Genomic DNA, 13,719 nt, shown 5'->3' with positions numbered 1-13,719 from the left:
AGTATTGCTCATATACTGTATGTTCTGTGAGAGCTGACTGACAGTAATGGGCTTGGAAGGTGATTCTTTTTTAACTCCTGACATGGATAAAAAAAACATGTACTATAACCGCGAAATTTCCTGTTTTTCTGCTTGGATTGAAAGTTAAAGTGGTCACTCATGTGGTGTTGAAATATGTCTGCAATCCTGTATCATTTTAAAATGGATTGTGCAAGCAATGACAATAGTTTCTCATTTTTAAAGAAAAACATTTAAAAAATAACTTTTCTGGTTGTTGCCAAGGCTAAGCCCACACACACCAATATAACTGGTTTCACTTGAAAAACATTTAATTGTTTCCACATACAATATAGATTACTAGGCTCCTTTAAATGTGGAATTAAACTGATCTAATGCTGAATAGTTTCATCAGTTTGTTCACTAGCTGTAATGACGATGTAAACTCACAGACGTCATTTGATTTAAAGGGGCACTGTATTGTTTTTTTTGTTTTTTTACAAAGCCTGTGTAAACAGTTGTATAATGTCTTCTGCGTCTCTTAAGCTGTTTTGTCTGAGGTACCTTTGCTTTGGTTTGGATATTTTTTAATAAAAAGCTTGCGATGTCAGCTGTTGCTGTGGAATTTGAAAAACATAAGTAGCTGGCAGTTCCTGGCAGGAAGGTTTAATAAAGAGAAACTATGCAGTTGCATTATGGGAATTGTAGGATCCAGCTTGAAAGCTTGGAGCTTGACCAAACTTTTTTCATTTGAAGACCATAGTACGCAACTCATATAATAAGGATATAATAGTATCATATAATAATGAATGCACACCATTTCATAGAGCAATGAACTTTCAATTCTTAAGAATATTCAGACACTGGAATCAAAAAAAAAAAAAAAAAACAACATAAAATAAAACCACAAAACAAAAACAAAAACAATGGACAGTCGAGCTCGGTTGACAAAAATTCAGTTAAATATTTTAATATATAATATAAAAGAATATATTAATAATATATAATAAGCATTAAAAGTCTAGTCTCTGCTGTACCTTTCTTGTCTCTTGCAAGTCCTTCAACCTTCTAGAAGTCTGGGGAAAATAACTTTAAAACAATAAATCAAGTCAACAAATCTTCAATCAGGGTTTGCTGTTGAATAGAGTTTTTAGTTGCCAATTATATTGGTGGTTTTTTTCCACCAGTAAAGCAGTTTAAAGTCTAATCCTTCATCCACCATGCTGCCTACTCATTACATATTGAGCTGTGTTGTTAGCTACCACATTCAAACTCGGATCAATGCTGATCTGTAAGCATGGCTGAAGTTGAAAAATAAGGGGAAGTGGCTACTTTTACTTTATATTACATTGTACATTTGTACAAGAAATATATATATATATATATATATATATATATATATATATATACATATATATATATATATAAATAAATAATATATAAAATATAATACAACCCTCAAACAACTCAGTGTGTTAAGAGAGCTGTGGCACATGCTTTTTTAACCTCAATGTGTGATTGCATGTGTAAAGAAACCCATATTCTATTTGTAACTTTCATCAAAGAAGGGAGAAAAAAAAAAAATTTCAACAAATGCAGTGTATGATTGGAAGTATGTAAATAGGCAAGAAATTCTCCCCAGAACCTTAATTTTTTGAGTTAAGTGAACAATCAGCCGGACTTTTGTTCACTTTTATAAAGAGATCTCACTTGACTCAAACCTGACAAACTTAACTAATTCATGATGCTTAATGTTCATGAGTAACTTCTACCGAAAGGGGAGGACAGACACTGTCCACACCTACCCCCCCTCCATAATACACGTAGACACAGACAAGAACACACACCCCACCCTCTCACTCACTCGTGTCTCTGTAGCAGGAAGTGAGTCGTACGCTGGAATGCTGGCTGTAGTCAACCAGCACATTACACAGACAGAGAGAGAGGGAGAGAGAAAGGGGGCAGAGCCATTGGGCAGAGGCTTATCCACACACACTTTCAGAGCCACACACTCCCATTCTCAGACAGCAACACTCGGGTATGCGCAGGACGATATGCCGCAGTCACACCAAAGTCTCGGGACTTGGAGCATGCTTGTCAGACTGACCGTGGACTAACGACGGGGGGATATTTTAGAAGGAGGGAACCTCTTATCTTATCAGGTGGTGGTGTCACTCCGGGAGCAGTTTGGAGAGTCGGGGGTGAGTGTCCAGTGGCTACAGCAGCACTTAACTCCTGTGTACGCCTCACTAAAGCTCTGCTGAGAAACTCCTGTGTTTTTGGTTTAATTTAAAAATCTGACTCGTCTCCGAGCCGGGAGCTGGTTGCAGTAAATCCCTTCAAGTCTGGAATGTGAAACACGACTTTGATGTTATTTTGGATCTGTCAGTGTGCAGTGCGCGCTGCCAGCAAAAGGGGTGTGTGTTCTTCATGTTTGGGGGGGTTACACAAGACTTTTGGCAACTTTGAAACCAAAACAAAGATGGAGCTCCTGCTGCGGGGAGAATGTGTTTATAGATGCAGCGATGATTGATTGATACGTGTTGGAAAAAAGTTTTTAACTGGCTAGCCTAGTCGCTCTCTCTCTCACTCTCTTTAAAACTCGACTTCAGTGTCCTTTTCTCTTTGCCACCACGATGTCAGTGAAGTTGTATTTTGGGAAGCTAAAGTCACGAGTCATTCGCACATTCTTGGCATCAGTTTCAGCTTCTATTTCAGAAGTGGCGGGGCAAAGGTTCAGGATACGTGTGTGGTGCGACCACGCCGCTACTCCAAGGAATTCTGTTTATGTTTGCAAGGTGAGAGGTGGTTGGATGGTCCACTGCTGCTCAGAGGGGATGTTGGCAAACCACTTCAGCCTGGATGCTGTTTTCATTGCCAGACACTCATGAGGAGTCCTCTCCCTCCTCTGACCTCTCCTTCCCTCCTTCTCTGAGCTGGGTCTAAAGTCTTGCATAACAGGGAGTTTAATCTTTGTCCTTCTTAAGGGTCTGGTGGGTTAAAAAAGCCGGTGTGCCCTCTCACCACTTACTCAGTTAAACGGATTAACAGAGCGAGGACCCCCCACACCACCACCAACACCACCAGCACCCTCCTCCTCCTCCAGCTCAGACCAGGGGTGCAGATTAGGGATTGCACTGGTTCAGTCAGACGGCAGAATGGATCTGAGGCTTTGGCGGTGGGCTGCCGGGCTCGCAGAGTGAAAGGCTGGTGATGCATGTGGAATGACATTCCAGACGCCCAGGCTTGTTGTATAACGGGAGGGGAATGCGAGGCCACTGAGGCAGGGGAGATGTCAGTCAGTCAACTGAGAGAGAGCTTCAGGGTTTAATTTGAAAATGAGACACTGGCCGCCTGTCTGAAACAAGTGTCTGATCGCAGCATACGAGGGAACGTCCAGAAAAGCTAGTAGTAGAGGATCTAGAAGAATCTCCAGTTGTTTTGTTTTTTGTCAGTTGCCTGTCAAGCACTTGCAGTTGCTCTTGAATTACAATAACCCTTCTGAAAGGCTCTATACCAGGCGTGTCAAACCGATCCATGAAAAAGCTGGTGTGGCTGCAGGTTTTTTGTTCCAACCAAGCAGGAGCGCATCTGACTCAACTCATTTAATCACCTGAACTGTCTTCACTCAGTTGATTTGTTGTATCAGGTGTGCTCTTGCTTGGTTGGAACAAATATTGCAGCAACATGGTCCTTTTATGGATCAGTTGTTGTTGTTTGTTTCAAAATTAAATGTTTTGTAATGCAGACAGAAAAAGTATTTCAGGCACATGTGGTAAAACATTATGAAACCGGCAAGTACATTCATGGCCCAACTATGTCATCTGCATGTCATCTTTAAGCAACAGATGCTAGCACGGAGCCAGGTGCATTATGGTCAAAACACCCTGTAAAGAGTTTTAGTTTTTGCCTTTGAGATGGAGGTTTAAACATGTTTTGCGTGTGTGTTGACTTTGAATAATTCTGGATGGTTGTATGATTATAGCCTTGTGAGGGTTACAAAATACAATCAACTGACAGTGTAGCACTATTATTCATTAATTGTGGATTTTTATTTCCTTGAACAACCAGTATTTGTTTGGATTTCAGGAACTTTGATATATATGAAGTGTTAATTGAATTAGTTAGTTTCCCAGTATTATTTGCAACATGCAAGTCATAAACTGGTATTTCAGGAAACTCCAATATGACATGAATGTGGTGTTGAGCTGCTGCACAAAACATTATTTTTTGTCACTTTGTAAATTAATTTCTGGCTTCTTTCTCTTTTGATGAATGGTTTTGGGGAGTTTTCTGTTGATATATGCTGTGTCTTTATGTATTTATGTACCGCATGTTGTCTGTTGTATTTTTAATGGTTTCTGCTGGGTGAAATTCCCCTTGAAGGGACAATAAAGTGAAGTGGAGTGAAGATAATGATATTTCAACATTGATATATAAGATTGTGCAGTTGAATGCAGCACATACAGCAGCATTTCAGTTTTTGGAGCATGACTCTGATAATCTTTGCTCACTGCTGTATTGCACTATACTATAAATGAGTTACATACCTGTTCAACCATCTGGCACATTTCTTATCTTTTTCTTATCTGGTTTTGTGAATATGCCAGTCAACACACACTGCAGTTCTCAGGGAAGAAAGCACAAAGCTAACATCAACTTGCAGACCTGAATTCCTCTGTGCTGAATTATTAAAAGCAGGGAGATTGTGCACACACTTCAGAATCATTAGTAGCTCTAATAAAAATCAAATATTTGCATGGGTCAATCTTTGCAGCGTGGTGATTGCTGCAGTGATGTCTGCACCCCAATCCAACCAAACATCCACTGGGAGAATCAAATGTTTGTTTTACAAATATTACATTTATTGTCTAATATACGTTCACCCACACAGCAGATCTCATACTTCATGTTTGCTCAGGACTAGTCATAGAGCAGTGGAGGCTTTAATCTCTAAACAAGACACGTTTGTGTTAGAAAAACCCTCCCACCCCCTCACTCTCCACTTCCATAATCCCTTCTTTAATATCTCACGTTGCCAGTGGCATTTGCCTCCTGCAAAATGGAGGATTGGATTACTAATGTCAGGAATGTAATGGAGGAACATGATTGAACATGTCACTTTGGTGTTTACTTTTGGTGGCCTAACGTGTTTTGTGATGCGTTATGGGTGGAATCGCTACTCGCTTTTCCACAGAAGAGCCAGCCAACAGAGACTCAACAGGATCAGAGCTGGTACCAACTCCAAATGTCTGTAAAACCAGATCAAAAGCACTCGCTCATTTCTCTGAAGCTGCTGCCCAGCTGACAAATCATCTTTGCTGGAAGTAAGTTGCAAAAGAATTACAACGTTTGTCTTCTTGTTAGAGAAAATACCGAGTAAGCTCTCCATACTATAGCTCTGTTGGGCCCTGTGGTGGAATCCAGGCTCTTGTATGTCAGGGATACAAGCCGAGTTGAAACGCATTAAACTGAAGCTCAGGCAAAGCAAACAGCAACCATCAGCATTTACCCCTTCACTGCCTTTATGCACTGAGCTCGCTGGGGTCCGGTCCAGTCACTCATGTTGTCTTTGATTTCTGCTTGTCAGCACAAGTTAACTGTAAATACATGGACTTTTATTTGGCAAACTGTTGTTCAAGAGGCATCAGAAAGTGGACAAATCAGTCAAGTAAAATTGCAATCCTGGCAGAGAAACAACAGAACGGCTGACAAAAGAGGAAAAAACACAAAACCCAACAAAGGCTTGTCTGTGAAAGGAGGCCGAAAGAGAAAAGCGAAGCAAGCAAAATCGAGTTTTACAAAAAATAAAAGGCACCACAAAGATCATTATTTGCTCTTTGCCAAAGTGCCAGGTAGAGTATCACCAGCTCTTTGCACTTGGCTGCTATTTATTTTTCAGCCTGACCACGCTGTCCACAACATGTAGACACAAGCCCGGGGCGCTAAAGCATTTAGACCATGCTGTGCCTGAGGTCTGCACCTGTCTGTGTGATTGATGAAAGCTGCCACTTCCACAGCCTCGAAGCAGGTAGCCACACACCAGTACTCACTGCTCACTTCACTGTTAGCACTGAGAACTTTCTACATCTGCAGTTACTCAAGAAAAGAAATGCCTCGACTGGACCAGTTTATGAATTGAGAAAGGACGGCAAGTTAATGCAAGAAAGGAGGATAAAACCATTAGTTTCACTTGTAGATTCTTTCGATTAGCAAATATTGCTCTGCTTATTATCTGGATTCATTGTTTAGTCTTTGAAATGTCATAAACGTCCATCTCAACTTCCCAAAGCCCCAAAGGATCCCAGATATATTTAATTTACTGTCATATATGACTAAGATAAATCACCTGAAACAATTATTCGATAATCAAAATAGTTAGATTTGTTTTCTTTTGACTGAATAGAATATAAATAAAATGTATGAAATTAAATTAAACATTGAAAATAAATCGATAAAGGAAAATAAATGAATGAAATACATGCATAATGATGCACATGATCTAATCAAATATAATACACAGAAATAGATAAATACAATTATTCGGGCTGCAAATACTCAATTCAATCTGCAGATTATTTTCTTCATTACTTGAACAACTGTCCGATCCATAAAATGTCCCAATGCAAGTTCCCAGAGTCCAATGATACACTGGTATTAACCGTCCAAATTTAAAGGCATTCAGTTCACTGTCATAGAAACCCATAAAAATTCACTTTTTGGAGGTTGCAATAAATGGTTTCCGTTTTTCCTTCAAAAATTAGTCAAGCAATTGATTGCTGCAGATTAATTTTCTTACCACCAACTTTCAATCAACTGATTCTAATTGTTTCCACTTTTATAGTTGTTTGTTCTATGTTATTTGCATTGTAATCCTTTCAACTCGAAAACATTATGAATATATACATGTTTTTCAGCTTCCAGGCTACCTTGACTCAATGTCAATTTAAAGATAAATGTCTCAGTGAGAGTGAATCTAAGTAATGCAAAACAATGCTGCACAACACGAGACAGGCACACAAACTCGCCAAGAATCTGCTCTTCTGGAGCCATTCGAGTTTATCTTGCAAAACAATCAGGAAACTGACGAGATTTGGGTCACATTCTGAGCTGAAAGATGTTAAAAATAATAAACAAGGAAGTCCTTGTGTCTCTGCATTGAGGTCGGGTGCTGGACAAAGGCTGCATTCTTCACCAAACCCACAAGTTGGATCTCCTCATGCTCAGAATTTCCATGGCTGCTGCCTTTCTCTGAGACGTTTTGGTCTCGGCTGCTTTTAATACTCGCCGGTCCTCCCCTCGTTAGCAGCGAGGCATACTGTACAAACTGTGACGTTGTGAAAGTGGACTTTTCCAGAGGCGGGTGTTTCCCTCAAGGTGGGAGGGGTCTCAGCTGAAAGGAGGAACTGTCCATTCAATGCTGCTCTGTTTCCAACATTTTATACAGAAATTCCATACTGCATATTTAAAATGATGGCCAGAGACTTACCTATGGACCTTTTAAGTGATCTGTCTGTGCCTCTTGGCTGTCAGGGTCAAAACTCTAAAGATATATATATTTTACAGGTTGTAAATCCCCTTTTATTAGGTATAGATTGACTTCTGAAATCTTATTTTTCTCATCATTTTATTCTTTTCTTTTTTTCTGTCCAGTTTCGGGAAGCGATCAGCAGGAAGCCTGCGACGTGGATGTGAGTGCATCGTCCTGGAACCATCAGAGATGATTGTGGTGAGTGCCATTTTTCAGACTTTTAACATACAACTGTCAAACACACCAGAGAGAATGTCCATTTTTATTTTTGGCAAAGCTTTTCCCACCCATATAATAATTTTCCACTGCTCATAACTTCTGTTAACCAGAGTGCCTTTCAGTTCCTATGTATGTTGTCAAAATTTGGTTATTTTCTGTCCTTATTATTCCTGATCTGGTGTCAATGTAAACCAGCAGTGCTTTGATCCAAAAGACTGAAGTTTAGTTTCAGTTGTCTTTGATGTAAGCATACTGGATAGTTATTGATTTTGAAATTCCTTCATGTGTTAAGAGTGAGCAGTTCCCACATGGATCACCAAGAATACATTACCTACAGCAGAAGCTTTAATTCTGGGAATAACGTCCCTGTGATGTTTTGTACAAATCTTTTCACTGACATGTCACCACAGCCTTAAAGCACAGCTGTGTTTAACTGTCTTTAATAAAGTCCAGCATGTGTGGGGTTGCTTGAGTCCATGACTGGTAGAAGTCTGACCCAGTTTTATGGCAAATCAAATGTTGGCTCAGAGAGAAGTTGTCGAGAACAAATCATTCTCGTCTCAATCATCTGTTGACCAGAAGCCCTCTGAGGCCTGCAGATCAGAACAGATGCAGTTTTGCTGATGAGTCTGCAGTAAAGGACGACAGTATATTAGAAACAAATCATCGTTCCGCAAATTGACAAACAGCTGTTGTTTATTACGCTGCGAGAAAGTGTATCTCCACTACACTCGCTGCTTCTTCGAGTCAGTTCGTTTAATTACAAACTACACCAGATTAGGGAGCCCTGAAAATTGCAAGCCAAAATATGACAGGATAGGTCAGGAGAGTTGAGTCTAAACTCTAGTTTTTCGATCAAATGGCAGAAAATAGTGTAAATGTCCATAAAAATTCCTGGTTTGTTTGACCAACAGTCCAACAGTACCTTACCTATAGATAAAAGAAACAAATCTTTACACAGCTGGAACCTAAAATATTTTTGCGTTTTTTTAATCGATTTATCACTTAATTGTTATAGTTCTGGGGATAAATACTTGTCTTATTGAGCCTTAAGACCATTGGAATTATGCTTTTTTTTAGGATTCATATGTCAATAATCACATCACTATATAGCATATAAATCAGAAAATAGTCTATAAGAAACGCACGGTAATGCCTTTTTTTGTATACTTGTGTGAATTAAATGCTTGACAAATGAGAAAAGTATTTTCTATTATGTTCATTATTGCATAATAAGCAAAATAGTCTCAAGTGAAATAAGAGAAAAAATAAATATTTCCAGCTTTCCATTCAACTATGCATGCACACAAATAAAAAAGTAATCAGTGTCCTTGGGATTATCAATTTAATATATCACATATATATAGTATATCAGAAAATCTTGATATATGATTTCATCATGATGGGATTCCACTGAAAGACGCTCAGTCCTACTTTCATAGATACAGTATGACAGAAACGTGGTGTTTTATAATATGTTTTCATGGTTGTAAGTGTATATTTCCTTTCATCATAACTTCCACAAATCCATCCTCATATTCATCTTGAATGAGGAACAGAGAGGAAAAACATAATTAACATAATGAATAATTTGTTGACCAGTTGCAGGCAACAGAGTGCTGAGGGGCAGTGAACAAAGCTGTGCAAATGTTTTCATGACTTCAGCCAGCAAAACTGCGTACACTGAAGCCAGTGCATGACTGCTGACTGACTGTTTGTCCACAGCTAAGATATTAATAGTGATTTGGGTTCTAGCATATTATAATGCCACCTTAAAATCACACACATGCATGCACCTACGCACTCTCTCTCCACCATTTCTAGCACGTACAAATCTGCTGCTTTGCCTTTTTTTTTTTTTTTTTTTTAAAGTAAGACGTGAAACATAACCCACATCTTGACAGCATATAATAATGACTGGTGGGCTCTGCTGCAGCCACAGCACATCACATGCTGTAATTGCTGTGTCTTGTAGATGGGGGGCTTGTGTTAACTGAGCCTGCATCAGCTACTAGCAAACCCCTCAATAATAACACCCTCTGCTCTGCTCGCTGCAGACACTTTCTGGCCGTACCCCTTTTGCTATAATAGGTGCCAGTCTGCCCTGTAATTATTGAGGAGGGTTTGTGCTGCTGAAATATAGATGCATATGGGTAAAGCCCCCCTGCTACAAGTTTGAGTTACACACAGAAAGATGCAAACATGCAGCTACAAGCAAAGAGACTGACGCATCAAAAGGAAAAATAAGCTGCTCACGTGTCCGTACTGTACACACACACACACACATACACATGCATGCACACATTTGCTCTGAGATTTGCAATTAGACACACAATCACACTTATGCTCTCACTCACACACAGCTACCGCGCCGTTGTCATGGCAGCAGTTGGTACGGCAGAGAGATAGATTTTAGTGGTGTAATCCGAAAGGCTGAGCGTTGTGAAATGTGAAGCCGCAGTGAAAGTAGCGAGTGAGAGTGAGAGAAGGAATGGGTCCAAGAAGAAAAAAGAAACTTAAATATGTCATTCCAGCATGACCCAAAGCCGCCAGGCAGCAGAGTGGTCCCATTTGACCAAAAATACTTCAGAAAGCTGCAGAATATGACTTCACTGCCTGCTATGTTATAGCGGCATCCTGTGCCAGTTTCCACTTGGAAAATGTTCTTTTTCACCCCTCCTTCCAGTTCATTAAAAATGGAAACATGGATTTTTATCTAGTTTATCATGTCATTTCATTGTGGTTAATCTGTTTAACAGCGACGGAGAGAGTGCGTTTATTTCTTCTGCTTGTCTTTTACTCCATCACTCTCTCTGTTTATCACTGCCTGTCAATCATCTTCTCCCTCACCACCTCGCTCTCTCGTTCTCCCTCTGTCTCTCTTTTCGTGTTGTGAGCACCCTTTGACGTAGGTGTGCATCGTGCAGCCCACACACACTTCTATTTTTACGCAATAAGAGGGGCGGGAGGCAGGGAGGAAGAGGAGGAGGTGGGAGGAATCGGAGATGGAGTACAGGAGGGTGGGGTTTTTGGGTCTCTGAGCGTATGTGTTTTGGTGGGGTAGTAAAGAAGGGTGTGAATGAAGATGAAGCCAGTCACTCCCCTCTCATTCTGTCTCCCTCCCTCACTATCATCTCCAGGTGGACTATATGGATGAAAATGAAGAGTACTTTCAGCGGCAAGCCTCGCACAGACAGTCCCGTCGGCGCTTTCGGAAGATCAACCAGAAAGGGGAGAGGCAGACAATCATCGACACCGTGGATCCGTACCCCACCGGAAAGCCGCCCATAGCCCGGGGATACCACACGGTGAGTTGCACCCTGCGCTACGGTTTTGTGTTTACCCTCGCTGCGGTGCATCGCTGTGCGATCCGTGTTGCTCTTGTTTGTGTGTCTTGCTCCGTCTTTAGAAACCTGTTGTGCAGCCTTGCTCCAGATCCTAGCTGAACATGTGTGTTCCCTGTTACACCAACTTTGTGTTGTCTCCCTGTCTGCTGGCCTCAGCTGACCCTCGGTTGTAGGTTGTGGTGTTTTGATGTCTTGTGTCCTGGGGAAGGGCAACCTTGTCCCCTTAGGGTGCACTTTCGAACCTGTTTTCCTGATCTTTGCACTGAGCTACCCTCCCTGTAGTGTTGAATTGTTATTTTACCCATCCTTGCTAGGTCTAAGTTGCAACACTTGTGTGTAATGTCTATAGTTTCTGCTGGCTTTAATGTGTTGATCTTCCCTCTGTGTAAGAAATGTGTTGTAGATCGTTGAGCGTCCTTGCTGTAGTTCTTCTGTGCTATACGTGCTTCCATGAAAATCTGCTTGTTTGTCTGTGCTTCTTATAGTTGTCAGCAAAGCCTCTGTGAGGTTTTTTGTTTTGTTTTTTTAGCGTTGTGATATCTGTCATTTGCACCATAACACACTCCTCACAAAGTCATTGCTTTAGCACTCGTCTCTGCAGGTATGAGGATGATTAAAGTGTTGTATTCCAAAGAAATTTCAAGATGCACATTGTTATATAGTTCCTTATATTTACAAGTAAAATGTGTCCTGGAGAACGAAACTTTTTCTCAAATACATGTTTGACAACATTGTTGTCAGTTTTGAAAATTTTCATTAGTATTTTCCCCCTTGTCTTGTGAAGTGGTGCACAGCTTTACAACCTCTGGTCCCTTAAAGTTTTCAAATTAAACAGCTTGGGAAAGGACAATCACTCTAATTGTACAGCTCACAAGTCTAGCATTTAGTTTCATATGGTGGAGACACAAGCAAAAAAAGATTGGAAAATAAGACCTGCACAGCATTTATTTCTAGCCTTGCTTCAGACATTAACTCTGAAAAGTGACATTGCTTAGAAGTTCCAGTTCTATTAAGATGTCATTTACATGAAGGAAAATCCATCTGTGAAACAAATTGACTTGCAGTGATCAAAGGTCAGCCTTGCAGACATTGTTTGCTGTGTATAAGATGAAAAATACCCAGCACTTAATGATGAGAATAGAGCATGTTGTGATTTGATCTTTTTTCCCCCATAAGAACCATGTATAGAGAGGAAATGGAGGAGGTAAAATATAGTTTGGGAAAAGGGGGTCAGATGGTGCATAGTCTTAAGGGTATTCTATTCTTATAAATGCTCATTAATGTTGTCAAAAGTAGGGCTGGTATAAAAAATATTTTTGTTTTTCTTAAAGCATACATCAGCAACTTGCTAAATTCTTTGTTTGTTCTTTATACAGCTCTTAGATAGTCATTTTCCTAATCAAATCAGAATGTCACAGGCTGGAAAAATCAGAAAACGTTGTATTTTGTTGGAGAGTTTTGATGAAAACTGACAACAGACATGCGGTTTGCTGCTCCCATAGTGCAAAGCCTCATCCACAGTGGTGCCATTTTTGTATTGACTTTAACCATGTGAAGGGATTCGCCTCCAGCAGAGGAGGAGTTACTTGCCCGTTGCACCAGGCCTTCTCCCCTCTGTGCTTTCTTTCCCTGGGAATAGGAAGCAAAGCACTTTCACACTAATGATGCAAATACTCAGCATGCAGTTGTTACACACAGTGTTTCCTGTTCTGCGCAATTTCACTGCATTCCCTTCATTCCTGACGTTCCCGCGGGGGTTCTGTCAGTGTACCCTGTTCTTCTTGGAACACAGTGAAACAATCGCGCTTTAAAAGGGAAAATGCGGCAAACGTCATCTTCCTCCTGCCTGGCTCCAGCCCCACCCTGTTTCCTAAATTTAGACTCGCTGTGTTTTTGTTTCAAAAGACTGCACTGAACTTTCGCATGGCCCGACATCTCCCGTCGCACACTCTCCTCGCTCTAGTACCGTTCCTGTGGGAAGGATGGAGCGGGTGCCATGGCAACCAGCCGTCCCAAATGGGCTCTGCTCGAGTGCACTTAGAAGTACAGTAGGGAAGGGAGCTAACTTAACAAGAGTGCAGCACGCTGCCTCCGCCGCTGCTGCTGCTGCTGCTGCTGCTGCTGACAGAGGGGTGGAGGGGAGCAGAGCGACAGAGAAGCTGAATCTGGGCGGATGCTAAGCTGACATAGCAAGCTAATCTCCAGCATTTAGAATGCCAGGCACCGCTCAGATTTTCCTCCCTCCTACCCCGAGGCGTATTTAAGGAGGTGAGAAATGCACCGAGGAGAAACTTGGGATTGAAGAAAAGGAAATCTCTCCGGCAGGCAAGGTTGTTATTCAGCTTAGTCACTCCTATGAAGGCAAATGTGAGACGAGGTATGAAAACATCACAGAGCCATTGATCTGTAGGTTTCAAAGCTCTGCAAATGTGAGAAATACTGTAGACAAGTTTGTTTTATTTAGGCCTGAAATTGTTATTTTCATTGTTGATTACTGTTGTTGATGCTCTTTTTTGATTTTTTTTTAAATTAAATGAAATGACTAAAGATAGTAAAAAAGGCTCAACACAACTTTGCAGAGCCGAAGTTGATGTCTCAAATCTTTTTTTAATCCAAAACTCAAAG

General features: G+C 40.8%; 1 protein-coding gene across 2 annotated transcripts in view; it reads left to right on the top strand.

Annotated features, from left to right (window-relative positions):
- Positions 1 to 13,719, top strand: part of rapgef2b (Rap guanine nucleotide exchange factor 2b) — a 119,520-nt gene that overhangs the window by 49,182 nt on the left and 56,619 nt on the right. For both annotated transcript variants that reach the window (XM_059345501.1, XM_059345500.1), the window contains exons 5-6: positions 7,651 to 7,726; positions 10,888 to 11,055. In XM_059345501.1, the coding sequence (XP_059201484.1) occupies positions 7,651 to 7,726; positions 10,888 to 11,055 (244 nt within the window). The remainder of the gene's footprint in view (positions 1 to 7,650; positions 7,727 to 10,887; positions 11,056 to 13,719) is intronic.

This window comes from Centropristis striata, chromosome 12 (genome assembly GCF_030273125.1).
Source record: "Centropristis striata isolate RG_2023a ecotype Rhode Island chromosome 12, C.striata_1.0, whole genome shotgun sequence".
Taxonomy (NCBI): domain Eukaryota; kingdom Metazoa; phylum Chordata; class Actinopteri; order Perciformes; family Serranidae; genus Centropristis; species Centropristis striata.
This window is presented reverse-complemented; position numbering and strand designations above follow the sequence as displayed.